The 18026-nt window shown below is 48.4% G+C and overlaps 1 protein-coding gene across 7 annotated transcripts in view; it reads left to right on the top strand.

The window, feature by feature from the left end:
- GALNT18 (polypeptide N-acetylgalactosaminyltransferase 18) overlaps positions 1 to 18026 on the top strand; it is a 410401-nt gene that overhangs the window by 239806 nt on the left and 152569 nt on the right. For all 7 annotated transcript variants that reach the window (XM_045038963.1, XM_045038961.1, XM_003993000.5 and 4 more), the window contains one exon: positions 11540 to 11706. In XM_045038963.1, coding sequence (XP_044894898.1) covers positions 11540 to 11706 — 167 coding nt within the window. The remainder of the gene's footprint in view (positions 1 to 11539; positions 11707 to 18026) is intronic.

Raw genomic sequence — 18026 nt, 5'->3', positions numbered from 1 at the left:
ATCTGTGAATTTTGCTGCATGTAGATGAAGTATCAATTTTTTGGAAAATGAGGGTATAACAAAGAGATCAGGGAAATCTTTGCCTGAGGGTTGGAGGGAATGGAGGTGGCATCTTTGGGGAGCCACTGAGAAGATGGGTTGTGATTGTGGGGAAGGAGGATCATGGGGGTTGGAGCCACTCGCCAGCTCGGGGCAGGAAAGTAAGGGCGGGCCCCCACCCCAGTGACAGCGGGTCGAGCAGGTGGCATATGGGAGCCCATCGTTCCAAAACGATAGGGGCACATCTCATCCTTTTATGCAGGCAGTGGTTGTTATTTCTGAACAGGAGCCAGGAAAGTGTAAGGGGTGAGTACCAGATCTGGTGGGCATGTGGATGTGGGCAAGAAAGGGGGAGCTCTGGGTGTCAAGCTTCAAGGCTTGAAGTTGCCATGGCAACCCTATGGCCTACCTCCAAGGTAGTTCAAGGCAGAGCCTCCGGCAGGTACTGCTTCTGGCCTCTTGCTGGTTGATCGTCAGAGACTCCTGAGTCTGTCAGTGATGATGTCACCCTTCTCTCCAATGTCCCCCTAGGCCTTAGTCCCTCCCTCCCAGGAATAGTGTGGACTGACTTTTGGGTTGACTGGTGGGCTCAAGCTTGAGGCCAAGGCATGAGGGGATGATTAAAGGGAGTTAAGACTATTTTCTGCAACCCCAGGAGGGAACAACTGGGACAGATAGGTACATGGGTGCATACACACACACACACACACACACACACACACACACACAGCCCTAGTCCTGACCTGGAGAGATCCTGTATGAACATCCAAGTAGAAAGGATCAGGATGGGATTATAACAGAGAGAGAATGCAGCATGGAGCCAGGGGGCTCAGTCCACCTAGGAGCAGTTAGCAAGGTGGCTGTGGGTGTTGCTGCTGTCACTGGGGTGTGGCCATAGGTTTGCATGTATGGATCGGAGGGCTGTAGGGTTCTCATGGAACAAACTCTAGATACACATCTGAGATCTCTGGACTTTGGGGGCCAGCAGGCCTGGCTTCATGGGTGTGTGAAGTAAACAGAATAATGGTCTCCCAAAGACACCCATGTCCTAATCCCTGGAACCGTTGACTATAGTATGGCACATGGCAATGGAGAATTAAGGTTGCAGATGGAATTAAGGTTGTTCTCAGCTGATTTTAAAATAAAGAGATTATCTTGGCTTATCTGGATGGGCCCAGTGTAATCACAGGGCACTCAAAAGTGGAAGAGAGAGGCAGAAGAGTCAGAGCCAGGGGGATGACAGCGTGACAAGGACTCCACCAGCTGTTGCTGCCCTTGAAGATGGAAAAGAGCCATAAGCCAAGGCATGCAGGCAGCCTTTAGATACTGGAAAGGCAGGAAAACAGATTATCGCTGTGAGCCTCAAGAAAGGAACACAGTCCTGTCAACACTGTGATGTTAGCCCTGTGAGACCCGCATCAGACTTCTGACCTCCAGAACTATAAGATAATAAATGCGTGTTGTTCTAAGCCACCACATCTGTAGTGCCCTCTTCCAGCAGCAATATTCGCATTTAGGAAACTTCTGTGTGTGCAGTCTCTGCACAGGATCCCAAGAAGCCTGGAAAGGCTCTGTGCTTGGTTTAATGCTCTACCGTTACTGTGTTAAAATTCTGAATAACTTCTGAATACCACCAGCTTTTCTTTCTTCACTGGGCCCCCCATATTATGTAGCTGGTCCTGGGGGACAAGGGGGAGGGCTCTAGGGGGAGCAGCTGGGATCATATTTGCTACACCATGTGTGAGTTGCTACCCGGGGGCTGCTGATTTTCACCAAGAGCACCACTTGCCCCCTTCCTGGGTGCCAGGTGCTGTGCAAACTGCTTAACATGCATGTTCTAATTTAACTTGATCCTTACATCTCTAGGAGGTAATTACTATTATTTCTATTTTATTTAGGAGAATACGGAGTATTTGTAAAGGTAAGAAACGTATTGAAGTTCCCATGGGTGGTATGCGGCAGAACCAGTATTTTTACCTGGGTCTTGTGTCTTTAGGACACTGCCTCAGCACCCTGGCCCTCCTCTGCCCCAGTGAGTTTTTCTAGTTTGGGATCTTAGCTCTATGGAGGTGACCCAGAGATCCTCCGTGAGGGCTGCCTCAGGACAAGGAGGGAACACCCTTAGTAATGATTCTGCTAGCACCCGGAGATGTTAAGCACACACAGTTGGGGGGAAAATACTCTTTTACTAACGCACTCGGCGAAAACAGTTCCAATTCTTCGTGTTAGGCTCCTTATGGGCCAACAGTATCCTGTGGGCTATTCTTAAAGATAATATAATCTTGAGCTATATTAATAGAAATATACTGTCTTAAAAAGGGGAGGTGATAGTTTTGTCTGTTTTGCCACTCAGATCACAACTGCATAACTGGATTTTAAGGGATGTTCAGAGGAGAACAAGCCAAGAGAGGAAGTGGGTAACATGACAAACAGATGCAGTTTCTGCTTAGATTATAGAGTGCTGTTACAAGCTGGTTGACCTCCAGCAAGTTGTCCAGCCTCTCTATGCCTGAGTTTCCTATATGCAAGCTGGAGATAGTAATACAGAGGTTGAATGGAGAGCTCTCAGAACACTGCCTGACCCATAGTCGCTGCTATTTAATTTTTTGTTCCTTGTATCATCTGGATCTTTGATCTGTAAAAGAGATGGCTTGGGGGACATGACCGTGACTTTAACTACCTGGAGTCCTGCCGTGTGGACAAGGAGCCACGTGGACCAGGCCATCAGCCCCAGCACTAGATGAGAGGAGGGCCAGGCAGATCACATAGAGGGATTTCACCCCAGCTCCAGAGTTCTGGGTATCAGAGGCCCAAGGCCAGCTTTGCTGGAGAGCAGAGATGCCCCATCTTCCTTTTCCTGACTTAAGGGGCTCAGCTTCCCCTACCCCACGTTCTCCTTGCCATGGGCCTGACCTGTTTACCAACAGACTCACCACACGGAGACGCTCAGTCTTCTCCACCAGAGCCAGCCTGCTTGTTCTCTGGGCAGCTGTCCATGTAGCCCCCAGGAGTCTATTTTCCCTGGGTTTCCAGTAAGATGTTTTTAGGAACAAATGGTTTCCTGCTTCCTTTACAGGTGTTTACATTTCAAATGACTCTTTTCCCTCTTGTCCTACTTACAATCAACATTTGATATTAGCAGATCCTTTCTCGAAATTGTATAATCACCTGAAAAACATTTGTAGAAGTTCTCCCTCTGGACTAAAGCTGGACACTCTGATGATCACACCTCCTTGGTAGTTGACCTGTCCGTGGTTTCTGTGCCAAAATCTGCACCCTGACCAGATGGGTCTATTTCTCTTGCCTTGCAGACTGGTAAAGCTCTCAGTTCTCAGGTGTCTGCTGTCTCTTCCACAGCTGGGCCAGATGTGGTATCTTGCCAGGTCCCAGAAGCCTCTGGGTATCCCCACCCTGCCCGCCTCCATTTACCCCTTTGGCTTTTTGGAGGATGAGAGAAACTAGATAACAAACGGATGAAGTTTCTGCTTAGGTTATAGAGTGATGTTTGAAACTTGGGTTCCAAGGCCAGGTCTCTCGTTTACAAACTGGTTGACCTCCAGCAAGTTACCAGCCTCTCTGTGCCTTCCTTGTAAAAGAACACGTTTGTGTTGTTTTAAGGCCCCGAGTTTACAATGATTTTTTACAGCAACTCTGTTAGTGTTAGGAAACTCATACAGTCAGGGAGTGAATGTTTGACTCAGTGACTCCTATTCTGTCAGCTCATGGTAGAATTCCCACCCACAGGGCTTTCATGGGTCTGAATTAATTCTACTCTTCATCATTCAAATATTTATTTATTTATTTGTTCATTGAGCCAGACGCTCAATAGTTTCTTCTCTGTGCTGACCATTGTGTGAGGCAGTAGGGATACTGGTGAGTAAAGCAGGTGTGGTCTTACACTTAGGCCGTTTAATTTTTTTTTTTTTTAATTTTCTCTTAATTTTAGAGAGAGAGCGTGAGCAGGGAAGAGGGGCTGTGTGTGTGGGGGAGAGAAAGAGAGAGAGAGACTGAACCTTAAGCAGGCTCCACACTCAGCACAGAGCCCGACATGGTACTCAATCCCATGACATTAGGATCATGACCTGAGCCAAAATCAAGAGTCAGGAATTCAACCAAGTGAGCCATCCAGGTGCCCTGACCTCATATGGTTTATAGTCTAGCAGAGACACTGCTGTTTGTTAAACAATCACAGAAAAACACATTGCAATAGCAAATAAGTGGCATGCAAGAAAAGTGAAGGATGCTGGGAGAATCATGGGACATCCAATTCCAGCCCAGGAGTCATACTTGTTCTCTCTTTACTAGGTCTTGTGTGCTCTCTCAGAGCAAGGAACTGAACTCACTCAGCAACCACAGAGGGGTGGGATTCTTTGTGGGTTGATGTTCACACATAGTCACGTAATCATACAATTCGAAGCCATGTGTTCAGGTATGGAAGAGGACAGTATAGTTGAAGACATCATGGACGAGCTCAAGTCCGCATCCTCCTGGCTCATTGTTAGAGTTCTGTGTCTCTAGTGGTGACCGTCTGTGTCTCCAGCTCACTGATAGTGTCCTATTCCAACTCCATTATTCCCGCTGCCCCAGACTCCTGCCTTCTGCCTTCTTGGGGTATCTCATGTTCAACCTCCCCATGAGAAAGAGCTTGATAGGGTTGCTGGTCCTTCTTCAGGATTGCCAGATCTGGCTACACAGAGTCTTGAGTGAGGCTGCCCTGTATGCTGACAGCCAGGCTGTTGGTAGCTACTTGGGGCTCAGGAATAGGTCTCTGGTCCCATCAGTTATGAGCCAAGTGATGAAGCCACAGGACAGAAGACCCAGACACCCTTATACAAGGAGTCACTGGGATTGTTTATCCCAATGGGAACAATGCAACAGGAAGAGTTTAGGCTTCGGGTGCCCAGCAGTGTTTATATTTGCCCCCATCATCCTATTAGACATACTACACCCGTTCCATCTTTCATCAGAGCTGGCAGCCTGGAGTAACTTATGTTTTGTGCCCCCACCCCCAATCAAGTATCTGGGTCATCACAACACCATTGTTTTGCCAGATGAATCTCTGGGTGAGAGTGAGAAGGAAGATACAGACCCTAGTTTAACAGGGATTATGAGTACAGGCTTTGGAGACAAATGAGGCCAGGTTTAAGCCCTGGAAAATAACTTACTGTCTTAGCCCTAGTTCCCTCATCTATAAATTGGGGATAGATATGTTTACCATATTGGATTGTAAGAAGGATAAATGGGGGCGGGCAGGGGGAGAGTAAAAATATCCCTACATCTCTTAGCATGGTTTATGACAAATCATGAGCACTCAGAAAATGGAAATTATTACTATTATAATTTCCAAATATTCTACATGGGGTCCATGGGCAGTGGGGGTGGCAAGCTCCATGCAGTCTCTTAGCTACAGAGGTCATGGAGATATAGATGCCAGAGAGAGTAAAAGTCTTGACTGTCCTCATGCTCAGTGAGAATCCCTACATTGACCTATCTTTAGGTTTCATTAAGTCCAGCAGACTGGACGCTGGCAAGCCTGGGAGACTATCTAATCTGGAAAGGTCTAGAAGATGCCAACAGTGTACCCAAGTAAGGCCAGAGGAGGATCAAGCAATTCCTGTGGGTGCAGGTGAGAGGGGGGAAGCTGGGGCGAGGACACTGACGGCCTCAAAGGGCCAAGAAGGCAGTGTCCCAAGGTTTATGTTTTAGGTGGTTAATGGTATCTCTGAACCCTCGTGTGCTGACCATGGCTGCAGGGAGGGCTGCTTGGGAGAATCCTGGGAAGGAAGAGGGGCTGGGGAACCCTTGGGTACCTAGGTGTGTCATCTTCTCACTGCTTGGTCCAAGAAGGTCCCTTCCCCACTCCCAGAACCCTAGCATGTTGGACCTGGTTACCCCTTGCACTGGCAGCAGCATCAGCAAACATTTGACTTTGACCTTTATTCTGGAAGAAGTCTACCCACTCTCTCACCCTCGGTCAAGCAGCCTCTTTGAATTATCACCAGATGGACCGGGAGCTTGAAGGTTTGCCGAGGTCATAGGGAGGGGAGAATCTACTGACGCCACATGTAGGCAGGAAATCCACTGATGCCACATACAGGCATCTGGCTGCTGTCCTGGGCAGCGCCCGGCCGCCAGGAGCCTAGGTTGGCCCTGCTTACTTGGCCACTGTCCCTCACAGGCAACAGTGGCACTGAAGCTCTTGATATAAATGTGCCTTATGAGCAGCTCACAACAGTCTCAGGGAGCTCGGCCGAGAGGCCCTTACTTAGCTGTTCCCACCCCGCATCGCCTTCTGTGTGCAGAGATCGATAAAGTTGAGTTTATCATGACCATCAATTCCGGCTTATTAGACAGCCCTAGTACTCGCTCTCAGAAATGCCTTGTTTTTATCTCTAGTGGAAAATGGCTCGACTTTGAACAAGAATAAAAGTAAAAAGGGAACTTTTATGGCTTAATTTTATGGAGAATATGCCTCTTCTCAAAATGAGTGAGGAGCAGGTCTCGTACAGTCAGGCTTTCTCCAGAAGCATCAGGAGAGAAAGGCCGGTTAGGCCTGTGTGGCTCCTCTGACTCTCATGTCCTCTGGTCCTTCTCTGGGGAGGTGAGCGGGTGGGGAGCAGGCTCTGGGGGGCAGAGGGTGTGAGGGCCAGACCCTGGAGGATAGAAGTCCTGGGCTGGGGTCTGGAACAATTCTCTTCCACAGCAGTTCTTGAATGTGTATTCCTTTTGAAAGCCTTGCGCTTCCCTGGGCAGGCAGGCTTCTGTCCTGTGTTCGGCAGTGATGATGGTGAGTGTGACTGGCAGGTATGTGGACCTCTTGCCTAGGGTGCTCTTCTGCCTCCTTCTTTATGCCTCCTTCTCCAGCAATGCGAGTTCTGCTTCAGCGTCGAGATGACAATAGGAACCATGACTGTGTGCCGGTGTCTGTGTGTTGGGCACTTTGAAAGGGTAGCGTCAGTGTATTCGGCGGATGCTGACTGAGTGCCTGCCGCGGGCCAGGCACTGTGCTGGGCAGTAGGAGCGCAGTCATGAGTGAGCAAGCTCTGTTCCTGCCCCCAAGAAGGTTAGGGACACTGTCGTCTACTCATCGGGCAACCTTCTGTCCCACCTTGCTTGGGACTTTCAGGGCTGAAACTGGGAAAATCCTGGGCAAACCGGGACATTTGGCCACCTTGTGTCATCAAGATAGCAGTAAGAGGATGTTTCTTGTGGCATTTAGTGTTGGCCAAATCCAGGTGCTGGATGGGAGGGCGGGGAGGTTTGCAAACTCTTTCCTCAACGAGATGTCTTCCTTTCACCACATGGGGGGTAGAAGATGCCGAATTTTATAGGGAAAGACACCTAGGTGATCATTTCTTCTGCCTCCCTCATTCTAGGATGGGACATACAGAGAAGTGAAGTGGCCCACCCATGGTCAAGTGGCAGCTTGGGGCAGAGCTCGACCTGGGTGGCTTCATCCACCCTGTAACACTCTTTCCCTAAAAATGGGCCCATCTTGTCTTTCTTTTTTTTTTTTTTTAATTTTTTAACACTTTTTATTTATTTTTGAGAGAGAGACAGAGACAGAGCAGGAGTGGGTGAAGGGCAGAGAAAGAGGGAGACACAGAATCTGAAACAGGCTCCAGGCTCTGAGCTGTCAGCACAGAGCCCGACGTGGGGCTTGAACTCACGGACTGTGAGATCATGACCTGAGCTGAAGCTGGATGTTTCACTGACTGAGCCACCCAGGTGCCCCTCACCTTGTCTTTCTTATCCTGCCCACCCTTCCCCCCTCTCTGCTCAGCCACATCCATATTTGGGGTTAGGTTCAAATAAACTGAAGTGTAAGGGAGCTTGCCTCCAGGTGTAGAGAGAGAGGCCAGGGCAAGGCAGCTGTTGCTGGAGGGACCCTGAGCGGCTCCCAAGAGAGAAAAGGAGGAAAGAAGGATTTAAGGAGGTCAGGACGTTTGGCCTGGAGGGATCATTTAATTACAGTACAAAGAAACTTAGAACTGCTGGAGACAGAATGTGAGGAACTGAGGCCATAAGTTCGGGGAAGGAAGGACCCCGATGGTGGAGAGAGGCCCTGACTCTCCAACCCAGGGAGGAGGTTTGCAGAAAAAAAGGAACCCGCCGGGGTCAGTGGCATGCATATAAAATGTCGGCCTTCTATAAAATAAACAGCCCTGTTAGCTCTGTTTAATTCCAAAAACCTACTGTGTGGGCAGACTCTGGCTTAAGGGTAGAAGATAGCTCAGCAGCAAAATACAGCCCTGGTTCTTGGGGGGCTTGGTTATAGTGGGGGAGGCAGACAATAAACACACACCATTATGATGTATTGCACTAGGTGTTCCATTCAGAAGGGCCTGCGTAGAAAAACCTTATGTTCAAAGGAGTCTTTCACGTGGAAATGGTGATCAGAGTTCAGCTTGTAAAAGAAAAAACATTTCCATTCTGCTTACGGAAAGGCCATCAGGAGTTGACCCATAGCCCTGGGGGTTCAAACCGTCTAGTGGGCCTGGCCGATACTGGGAGAAATTCAACTTGGTCTCCTTGGGAGGGGGTAAGTGGGGAAGGGAAGAAGGGAAGGGAGTAGAGGGTTGTTAACCCGCGGCTCAGGAAAACCCCTACGAACCACCTGGATCTCTGGTTAGTGGGGCTCTGAGGAACCCTCTGGAGAAGTGCTACCAGACACAGGGTCACAGTCTGCACGGCTGGTGGGGTTAGTGGGAAGGATTGCCAACATGTACCACTGTACCCACCTTACTGGGAGCTGTGCACTGCACTTCATAAAAAACCAATGATACAAAGTCACGTGCCAGCAGTTTGGCCATGTATTGTATTATTTTTTAAATGCAGTCCGTGAGCGGGTTGTATCTTGATGCTTTTGTCAGTTTTCATGCCTACGGAAAGGTCAGCTGCTGGTCTTGATAGATATAAATAGGCTCTAGCCAGGGACACCTGGGTGGCTCAGTCAGCTGGGCATCCAACTCTTGGTTTCAGCTCTGGTCATGATCTCGCGGTTGTGAGATCGAGCGCCGCGTCGGACTCTGTGCTGGGTATGGAGCCTGCTTTGGATCCTCTCTCTCCCTCTTTCTCTGCCCCTCCCCCACACACATGCGTGTACCCTCCTTCTCTCTCTCTCAAAGTAAATAAATAAACACTGAAAAAAAAAGAGCACTAGCTAGAGGAATGGACTTTTGGCCACAAACTTTCTGATGGCTGTTCGAAAAATCATTTTCACAACAAGAAAAAAATTTTTTGGAAAGGGTCTTGATGAGCTTAAGGAGGCCTTCCAGTCTTTGTCCTTCATTAAAGTCCCTCCCTCTACCTCCCCACCCCCTTCATCCCTTCACTGCACTTCCATGAGCCCGTTGCTTTTCTCCGGTCACAGCACTATTCCCTCAGCCCCACCAGGCCTTTGCACGACTTGCTTTTTCATACCATTTAAGAGTGTAACTAAATCTGTCCTCCTCCCAGAGCCCTCTTCTGACGACTCCTTCTGGAACAGCTGCCAAGGCATCACGCTGTCCTCTTACCCTGCTTTACTTTTCATCTCAGTACTTATATGAAATTATATCATTTGTTTGCTTCCATGTTGACCTGTTTCCCCTGTCAAAGTGTAAGTGCCGTGAGGACAGGTACTTTGTCCTTGTCCTGCTGTGCCCTTATTGCCGACAAGAGTACCTGCTTCACGGAAGAAGCTCAATAAATATTTATTCCATTAAATACAAGAATGAATGCCTTCTACGATGCAAGTCTGTTAACCTGGTGGTTTTATTAACATTTTAAGTGTGAAAATAACGTAGACACAAAGATGGGGACAAAACATAAGAGCCTCTTAAATACAGAGAACACACTGAGGGTTGCTGGAGGGGGGTGGAGGAGGGGGAGGGTCCAAATGGGTTAAAGGGCATCAAGGAAGACACTTGTTGGGTTGGGCACTGGGTGTTATACATGGGGGATGACTCGCTGGAATCTACTCCTGAAATCATTATTGCACTATATGCTAACTAACTTGGATGTAAATTAAAAAATAAATAAAATAAAATAAGATAAAATAAAATAAATTGTAAGTATGAAACAGATTTGGGAAGAGGCTCAACTCTTTTCCTTCCCCCACCTCTCTTTGGTGAGAGAGAAGGAGAGCTGGAAATAGAATGGAGAAGTTTCTGTAAATTTCTGGTAACCATAGAGACGGTGATTTTAGTTTATTAATCTCCTGCTCTTAAGCAGGCTGGGGCCCCACGGTGATTTCTCCAAATTGCTCAGCCCTGGTTATCCTGCAGCCTTCCTCATTAAGGAAGAACAGGCCCATTCCTATCCTGCAGCACTTTAATTGCCAACAAGCAGAAGCTCTGTACCATTATGCTCATTATCGCATGTTCTAACCTGGTTGCACCTCCCACTTTGGAGCCATACACCATGGTCACCAGCCCTGAACTCCTGGAGCCTCCAGCGGCAGGTGGTGGGAGTAGACAGCCTCCTCTCTGAGCCCAGGGCCTATAATTGCTGCTCTTTCCTTTTGCTCAGCTGTCCTGAAGACAGGAGTCCATGCCTTCTGGAATAATGTTTCGTTTCAGCCCAAGCAGGGCACCCACCATGGTTTCTTGCCCATAAAGGTGATGCTTACAGTGCTTGTGTGTTCCTCTCCCTACTGGGAATAGCATGTAGACTTTTAAGATTATGCTGCAAGTCGTTTGGGAAAGAGACCTCCAAATGACTTCAGGGTTTCAGGACAACTAAGGGGGGAAATGAGACGGTTAGAGGTAGTCTCTCCAGCAACCATCTTTCCCTGAGGGAAAAACCGGGTATAGATGTCAGAACACCATAGTGTGATTCTATCTTGGCAGCTGATTCACGGTGGGGACTCAATCTCTCTGAGCCTTAGTGACCTCCTCTGTGAAATGAGATGAGACCTGTCATTCTGTCCCTCATTTGTGTAGAGACTCTGACTGTAGCTTCAACCTGGTCTGGAGTCTGGTTCCTGGTGATGAATGAGAGGTAGGAGAGGCCCAGGCAGTATGCCTTCTGCAGTGAGACAGAGTGGATTCTGGCAGAAGTCACTGGAAGGGCACATCTTTTTCTCCTAAAGAAGATCATCTAAGGTCTGCTCTTACCTAGATGTTGGCTGCCATTTTGAAAAAACAAAGACTTTCTGTTGGTTGCATTTTCTATCCTATTGGGTTTAGAAAGATTGAGCCATTCTTCTAACAAACACTCGGTGACTACCTTCTGTGTTCCAGGTACTACACTGGGTGTTTACGGCACAACTATTCAGCTGGGATGATTATTGACAAATCCAGACTCTGTTGTGGTACAAATCCATTTTAATGGTTGTGAGCCTGTCTGTTATATATTTAGGGCTTGTCTTAAGTATCAAAGAAGAGGCCCTGGGAAGAATCTGGACTCCTGAGCCCTCCAGCAAAGCTGTAGCCAAGACATGGAGTGGGTCACTACCTGGGGTGCCCTGCATCTGAGTCACGGACAGATCTAAGAGCCTGGCTTTTCTTCTTTGTAGGTGCCGCAACCTCTCCTTCCCCGATAGCCTGCCAGAGGTGAGCATCGTGTTCATCTTCGTCAACGAAGCACTCTCAGTGCTACTGCGCTCCATCCACTCAGCCATTGAACGCACACCTCCACACCTGCTCAAGGAGATCATCCTGGTGGATGACAACAGCAGCAACGGTGAGTGCCTAAACTCCCTTGAGCCCTGTACCCTGCTCTGTGGCTGACATCTCAGCAGAGGGTTGAGCCTCTGTTGGGGGGGGCGGTTCTCATTTTTTAAGGCTCTCTACGACTGCTCCTTCAATGAGATGTTGCTTCAGAGAGGAGAGATTCTTGATGGTCATGGCTCTGGAAGGTTCATTCCATAGGTGTACCTCTCTGCATCTTGAAGGGGCCTGGTCCCTAAGCTTTTCCTCATTGGCTGTCCACTCTCTCCTCTAACATTCTAGTGCAGTGTAGGATAAAGAGCCCTGACCCCCACCCCCACCACATGCACAGTGAACATTGCACCACGTGCACAGTGACTCTTTTCTGTGAAGCATCATTTCAGTTTGTGGTATCCCTTGTCCTCTTCCTGGAAGATTGTTGGTGTTGTCTTAGCAGTGGTGGTGAGGATAGCAGAGGTGTTGATGGTGCTGGGTGTGGTGCTGGTTTGCAGTGGTCTCGATGGTGGGGCTGGTAGTGGGCGTGTAACACGGTGGCAGCAACAGAGCTGTAAAGTCTGTCCTCTTTGCTGGATGCCCTGCTCCCTGTTCCATCCGGCCTTCGCAAAGCCTCGGGTGGCCCACAGACACTTGTTGAAGCCCTTACCCCTTCTCTCTCCCCCTCTCCAGCCATGCTACCAGCTACCTCTTTCCCTTGGGGCACTTTCTGGGGCCTCTGATACCTACATATACCAACCACCCCATAACATTTTCCAAACTTAGAGACCAGGTACTGAGATGGTTTTAAAACCAGTGCTCTTGATAGGATGATTAATATGGATGTGCTTTGGATAATGCACGATACTAAATACTAGACTGCTAGGGCACGGGATCAGAGAGTCACTGAGCCTGTGTTATCTTTAGTGCTTTCTCTGGTGTCAGGTAGTAAATTTTCCAGCGAATCGTTGCTATAATGAGAAATTCAGATGGGCAATTTGTGTTTTGTTATCAATTAAAGCTGAAACATATCAGATAATTGAAATATATTTAATCTCAATAAGCAAATTTTCTTTTTCATTTTATCACCATGTAGTAAGAAGTGTAGAGCAGCGCTGTGAAGCGGATTTTAGAGCTTTCTGAAGGGCAGTGCTTATGGATCACTTGACTCTAATTGTTCCGTGGTTGTAAAGGGAGGAAAAGACATCAGAGAGTGGTAGCAAACAGGCAGCATAGTTTTAAAGGTGATTGTTAATGCAGGAGACAGGAAGGGGCCCGGCCTCTGCTTCTCACGGCTACTTGCTATTATCTGGCCTGTGTCCATGGAACGGATGCCTGAGCAAGTGGAGAACAGCTTGACTAGGCCACCCGTGCACCCTACCTTGCCGCACCCAGGCCTGCTGGCCCCTCTCCTCTTACATGTGAGAAGGTAAGGGATGAATGAGCCATCCTTTCAAGGGTGAGGACATCCCCCAGTCACGAGGCATCCTGAGGCTCTGTTGTGCTATAGAGGTGGGTATGAGGATCAAAGGCAAGATACTGGCCAGAGAGATATTATGAAGGAAGCATCTTCCGGATCTCTTGACTAATAGACTATGGGCAGATGAACCAAAGGAGGGCTAGTGAATTATGGCTCAGTTTCAAGCCAGGGTGGCTCTGAGGATGATGGTGCCTTCCCAGGAGAGGGAAGAGAAGGAGCGGTGGGGTTCTTCAAGGATGGAAGCTTTCAAACCCTGAGCTCTAGGGAGTATTGTGCTGATGGGAAAGTTAAGAATCGTGACTGTGGTGGTAGTTACCCAAAGCTACATGTGACAAAATTGCACAGAACTACATACCCATGCCCAAATGGGTACACATCTTACTGGAGAGATCTGAAAAGCTCCGCGGATGGGGGCAACATCATATCACAGTGTGATATTGGACTGTAGTTGTGTAAGATGTTAACGTTGCGGGAGGCCGGGTGAAGGTGTGTGGAACCTCCTTGTACATTTCTGTGTACTTTCCTGTGTTATCTGTAATTACTTCAAAATATAAAGGCTAAAACAAACACCTCTCTCAGAAGATTCTAATTCAGTAAGTTTGAGGTGGAATCTGGCCATCTCTGTTTTAAAAAGCATTCTTGGGTTGCCTGGGTGGCTCAGTTAAGCATCTGACTCTTGGGTTCAGTTCAGATCATGATATAGTTCATGAGTTCAAGCCCCGAGTCTGGCTTTGTGCTGACAGAGCAGAGCCTGTTTGGGATTCTCTCTCTGTCTCTCTCTCTCTCTCTGCCCCTCCCCTGCTATGTGCACACACGCTCTGTCTCTAAGTAAATAAACATTTAAAATAAAAATAAAAAAGTAAAAAGCATTCTTAATGGCTGTGTTGCATAGCTCTGGTTGAGAACCTCTGGTTTAATGAGTAAGATGTAGTTTTGCTCTTGTACACATGAGTTGCAGTCCATGAGGTGAAGGGAAAGAACTCTGAAGTCTCGAGACATGGGCTGTAGGGTCCTCTCCACCACTGGATGAGTGACCATGACGTCTCAGAATCTTCGTTTCTTCCTTTGTAAAATGGGAATAATAATCGTCCCCGTTTGCTTCACCTGCCTGACACAGTCAAGGGAATGACCAAATCGAAGGCCATCAGTGTTTACCCCTACCCACCCCGCCCCCACATTCCCAGGAGACTGCCACATAGCTCGCCAACTACACAGCTGGAGCTCCAGAGAGGGAACCGTGGGAACGTGAATTTGGAGTCTTATGCACGGAATAATTGAAGCCACTGCCTGGGAGGAGATGGTGGCAAAGAAAAGAGGGAAGAATAAAAATAGAAGCTTGAGAGAATACTGAGCGTGAGACATTAAAGAGTCAGGAGGAAGAGGGTTAGCTGGTGAGAGACGGAACGGGAAAGGGCAGGAGAAATCTGGAGAAATCTGTCTGGATTCCTTGGACAGAGAGAATTCCAGAAGTGAGAGTCATTTATTTGAATGAACCCACAGACAGGTGGGAGGACGCAGAGTCTGGGAAGAAGCCTCCGTATTTGGAAGGTGCAGCAGGAAGCTTGAGGAAAGTATTGGGGATGGGGGCTATGGAAGCCATTTAAAGATGAAGAGCAGACAGGGAGGTAGCTTTTCTCTGTCAGGGATTTTGGCTGCAAGAGAGAATCAGATTCTAATGATTCTGGAGCAATGTTTCTCACTCACACACACTTACACACACTTACACAAATTTTAACCATAATCTATAGTAAGAAATACGTGCACATCATGACCCAGGATGACACACGTACTCACTCTCATACAATAGCACACGCTATTGAAACAAAACTTTTAAGAAACAATAGTTAGCCTTCTAATGTGTGAAGCATGGTGATGTTTTCTATTATAGTCTGGTTTATGTTATTCAGTTGTATTGCACTGTATTGTATGGTATGGTATGGTATGGTATTGTATTGTATTGTATTGTATTGTATTGTATTGTATTGTATTGTATTGTATTGTATTTCTTTTTTTGAAAGGCAGATTGTTCTCAAGACCCTGACTGCACATTAGAATTGCTCGGGGAGCTTTTACACAATCTGGGTGGCCATCTCTTGGCTCTGGTAATTCCATTGGTCTGGGGAGGGGGGGTTGCCTGTGGCCTTTGAGGCCAAGGTGTGGAACAAGGCCTCTGAAGGGGGAGGAGAGGCGGGGATCCCGGGCACAGAAGTGAGGGCTGCCTCTGGGAAGAAAGGGCCCATCTCTGTACCACTCAGGAGAAGCAGATGGGTGAATAGGGAGATAGCTGGAGGCAATGAGGGGTACAAGAAGGGGTGCCAGGAGGCTGGCAGAGTAATAGTGCTCAGTCCCAGTATCCTGTAGCTTTTACAAGACCTTGGGTGGGTGGGGGCATGTTGGGAAGGGGACTGGTGGCAGCTGGGGTTGCCCTGTGTGGAATGGGGCAGGGAGGTGATCTGGAATGGGTCTCCTCAAGACCAGTCTGAGCTGAGCTCTCAAGAAGGGCAGAAAAAACCCTGGAGACTGTGGCCCTTGAAAGAGGTGAGCCATCATGCTTAGCAAAGGGCTTAAGGACCCTTCAGACCAGACCAGCCCGACTTGGGGGAAGGTGGCTAGGACGATATCCTCCTGCTCAGGCTCCATTTGGGGCCTGCTTCTCTTGGGCATCATCTCGCTCAGCACAGAGCGAGATGTTTATTTCATGTCAGGCCAAGTCAGTACAGTTCCACAGATGTTTATGGGGCACCCAGCCTGGGCCAAGGGCATGACGGGAATCTAGCCCCTGACATCGGAGAGTCCTGCAAATAAATAAAAGGATATGAAACCTAATAGGACTCCTGTTTCTGGTCTCAGGTCTGCCACTTCCTGGCCGTGGGTCCTTGCCTTGGTTTTATGTGCCCTGTGGGGATTTCAGGCCCTGCCCTGCCCTGCCTGCCCCATAGTCACCAAGGATAATGACAATGGAAGTGAGTGACAGTGAGGTGATGGCAGTGAAAGGGCCATGTAAGCTGCAAGGTGTGAAGGGTGCCCCCAGGGTGAGTCTAAATGACAATAACAACAACTTCAACAACAGTAATAATAACAGCTGATGTGTAACCACTACTTAAAGGCAACTCTTGCTTTTCTCTCCCTCCTGAAACAGTACGCTCTGGTAGGAAGAGCGCAGAAATGGGCCTTCGGCCAGCTTTTCAGTTCCAGCTCTTTCTAGCTTCTTCCTGGCTACGTGCTCTTGACCTCTGTGAACCCTGTTTTTCTTATCTGTAAAACTGGGACGTGGAATTCCTACCTCAGGGGTTGTTCAGAGGCTTGAATGCGATCAGGCATGATGGAAGGGGCATCTGTGTTTGCAACTCTAAATGAAGCGGGAGTATAGAGCCTTCGGGACATCTCCCCAGGCAGTGTCACATGCGTGTGCTGGTACCTCGTGTCCCCCAAACCCCTCCTCCACAGGCATTTCTTTTGCCTTTTTTTAAAAATTGGTTTCAAGAGTAGAATTTAGTGATTCATCGCTTACATATACCACCCAGGGCTCATCCCAACAAGTGCCCTCCTTAATGCCCATCACCCGTCTAGCCCATCCCCCCGCCCCCCACCTCCCCTCCAGCAACCCTCAGTTTGTTCTCTATAGTTGAGAGTCTGAAGGCATTTTTGTTTGGGGTCAGGCTTGTGTTTCCACAAACACAGGAAAGGGGCCATCAATGACTGCCTTCTTCATCCAAGCCTCTCTAGATCTTTAGCTCTCTCCCTCAGAAGCCAAGGGCTGGAGGCTCTGCAGATGGTCCTTGTATGAGAGTCTGAGTCCCTGTTTTTCTGCCTCCTTAGCAATATCCCAAACAAGCTCCACTCTTTCAGGGGGCGGCTCCTGTGTAGGATGTGGTCATTCTACTAATGTGGTCTCAGACTTTAGTGTTTGAGCTTGATGAAAAATACAGAGATTCGTGCCAGGCGCATTCTTGCCTCAGGACATTTGCACTTGCAGCTCCCTTCACTTGGAAGGCCTTTACTGCCCCACAGCTTCTTCTTTTGCCTCTTTAGGCCTTTGCTCAAATCTTTAAAATAGCACCCTGGTTAAAGTAGCAGCCCTTACCCCTGTCACTCCTCATCCCTTCCTCGCTTCTTTTCTTCCACAGCACCTATTACTACATCTGTTATACTGTACTCACTTGGTTACCTTCCTTTATTTATTTGTACGTTCTCACTCCACCCGTCTGTAAGTTCCATGAAGACAGGGACTTGGGGTTCGTTCATTGCTCTGTCTCCAGTGCCCAGAATAGTGCCTGGTACTTGTAGGGATGTACTAAATAGTGATTGAATGAATCAGTGAATTTTGATTCTGTAGGTCTGGGGCAAGGCTTGGAATCTGCATTTTAGTAAACTTTCCAGAGCATTCTCATGCAGTGGGACATTCTCTGGGAATCACTGTTGTAACTGTTGTCCCTCATCTGTACTGCAGCTGAGGACCTTGGGACGACAGGCATTTAAGCTCCCCCAGAGCAAGCCTCAGGCAGCAGGCACTGCTGGGTGGAGTGTTTCTTCCCCCAGTGGGGCCTTTGGGACCTCCCTGCTGCATCCCAGGGAGATGACGTGAATGGCGGGCAGGATGCAGAGCTTCTCTTGCTGTTACCCCCAACCTGGCCTGAACTCAGGTCCTATGCACAGAGTCAGATGGCTGACCCCAAGCCTCCTCCCTTCAATGTTACCCAATGTCTGCAGGCATTCCTGCCAGGGTAGGCCATGCCCTACCTGCCCTGTAGCTCTGAGACAATGTGTCCCCTCCCTGGCTCCTCATCCTGTTATCTCAAAAAATGGTGGGAACACGGCTGTGAGCCTCCTGGTTTTAATTACCATGCTCTCAGTGAATCCCAATAAGCCAATGTCTTTAT

This window comes from Felis catus, chromosome D1 (assembly GCF_018350175.1).
Source record: "Felis catus isolate Fca126 chromosome D1, F.catus_Fca126_mat1.0, whole genome shotgun sequence".
NCBI classification, from domain to species: Eukaryota; Metazoa; Chordata; class Mammalia; order Carnivora; family Felidae; genus Felis; species Felis catus.
Note: the sequence above shows the minus strand (reverse complement) of the source record. Positions and strands in the feature narration are given on the sequence as shown.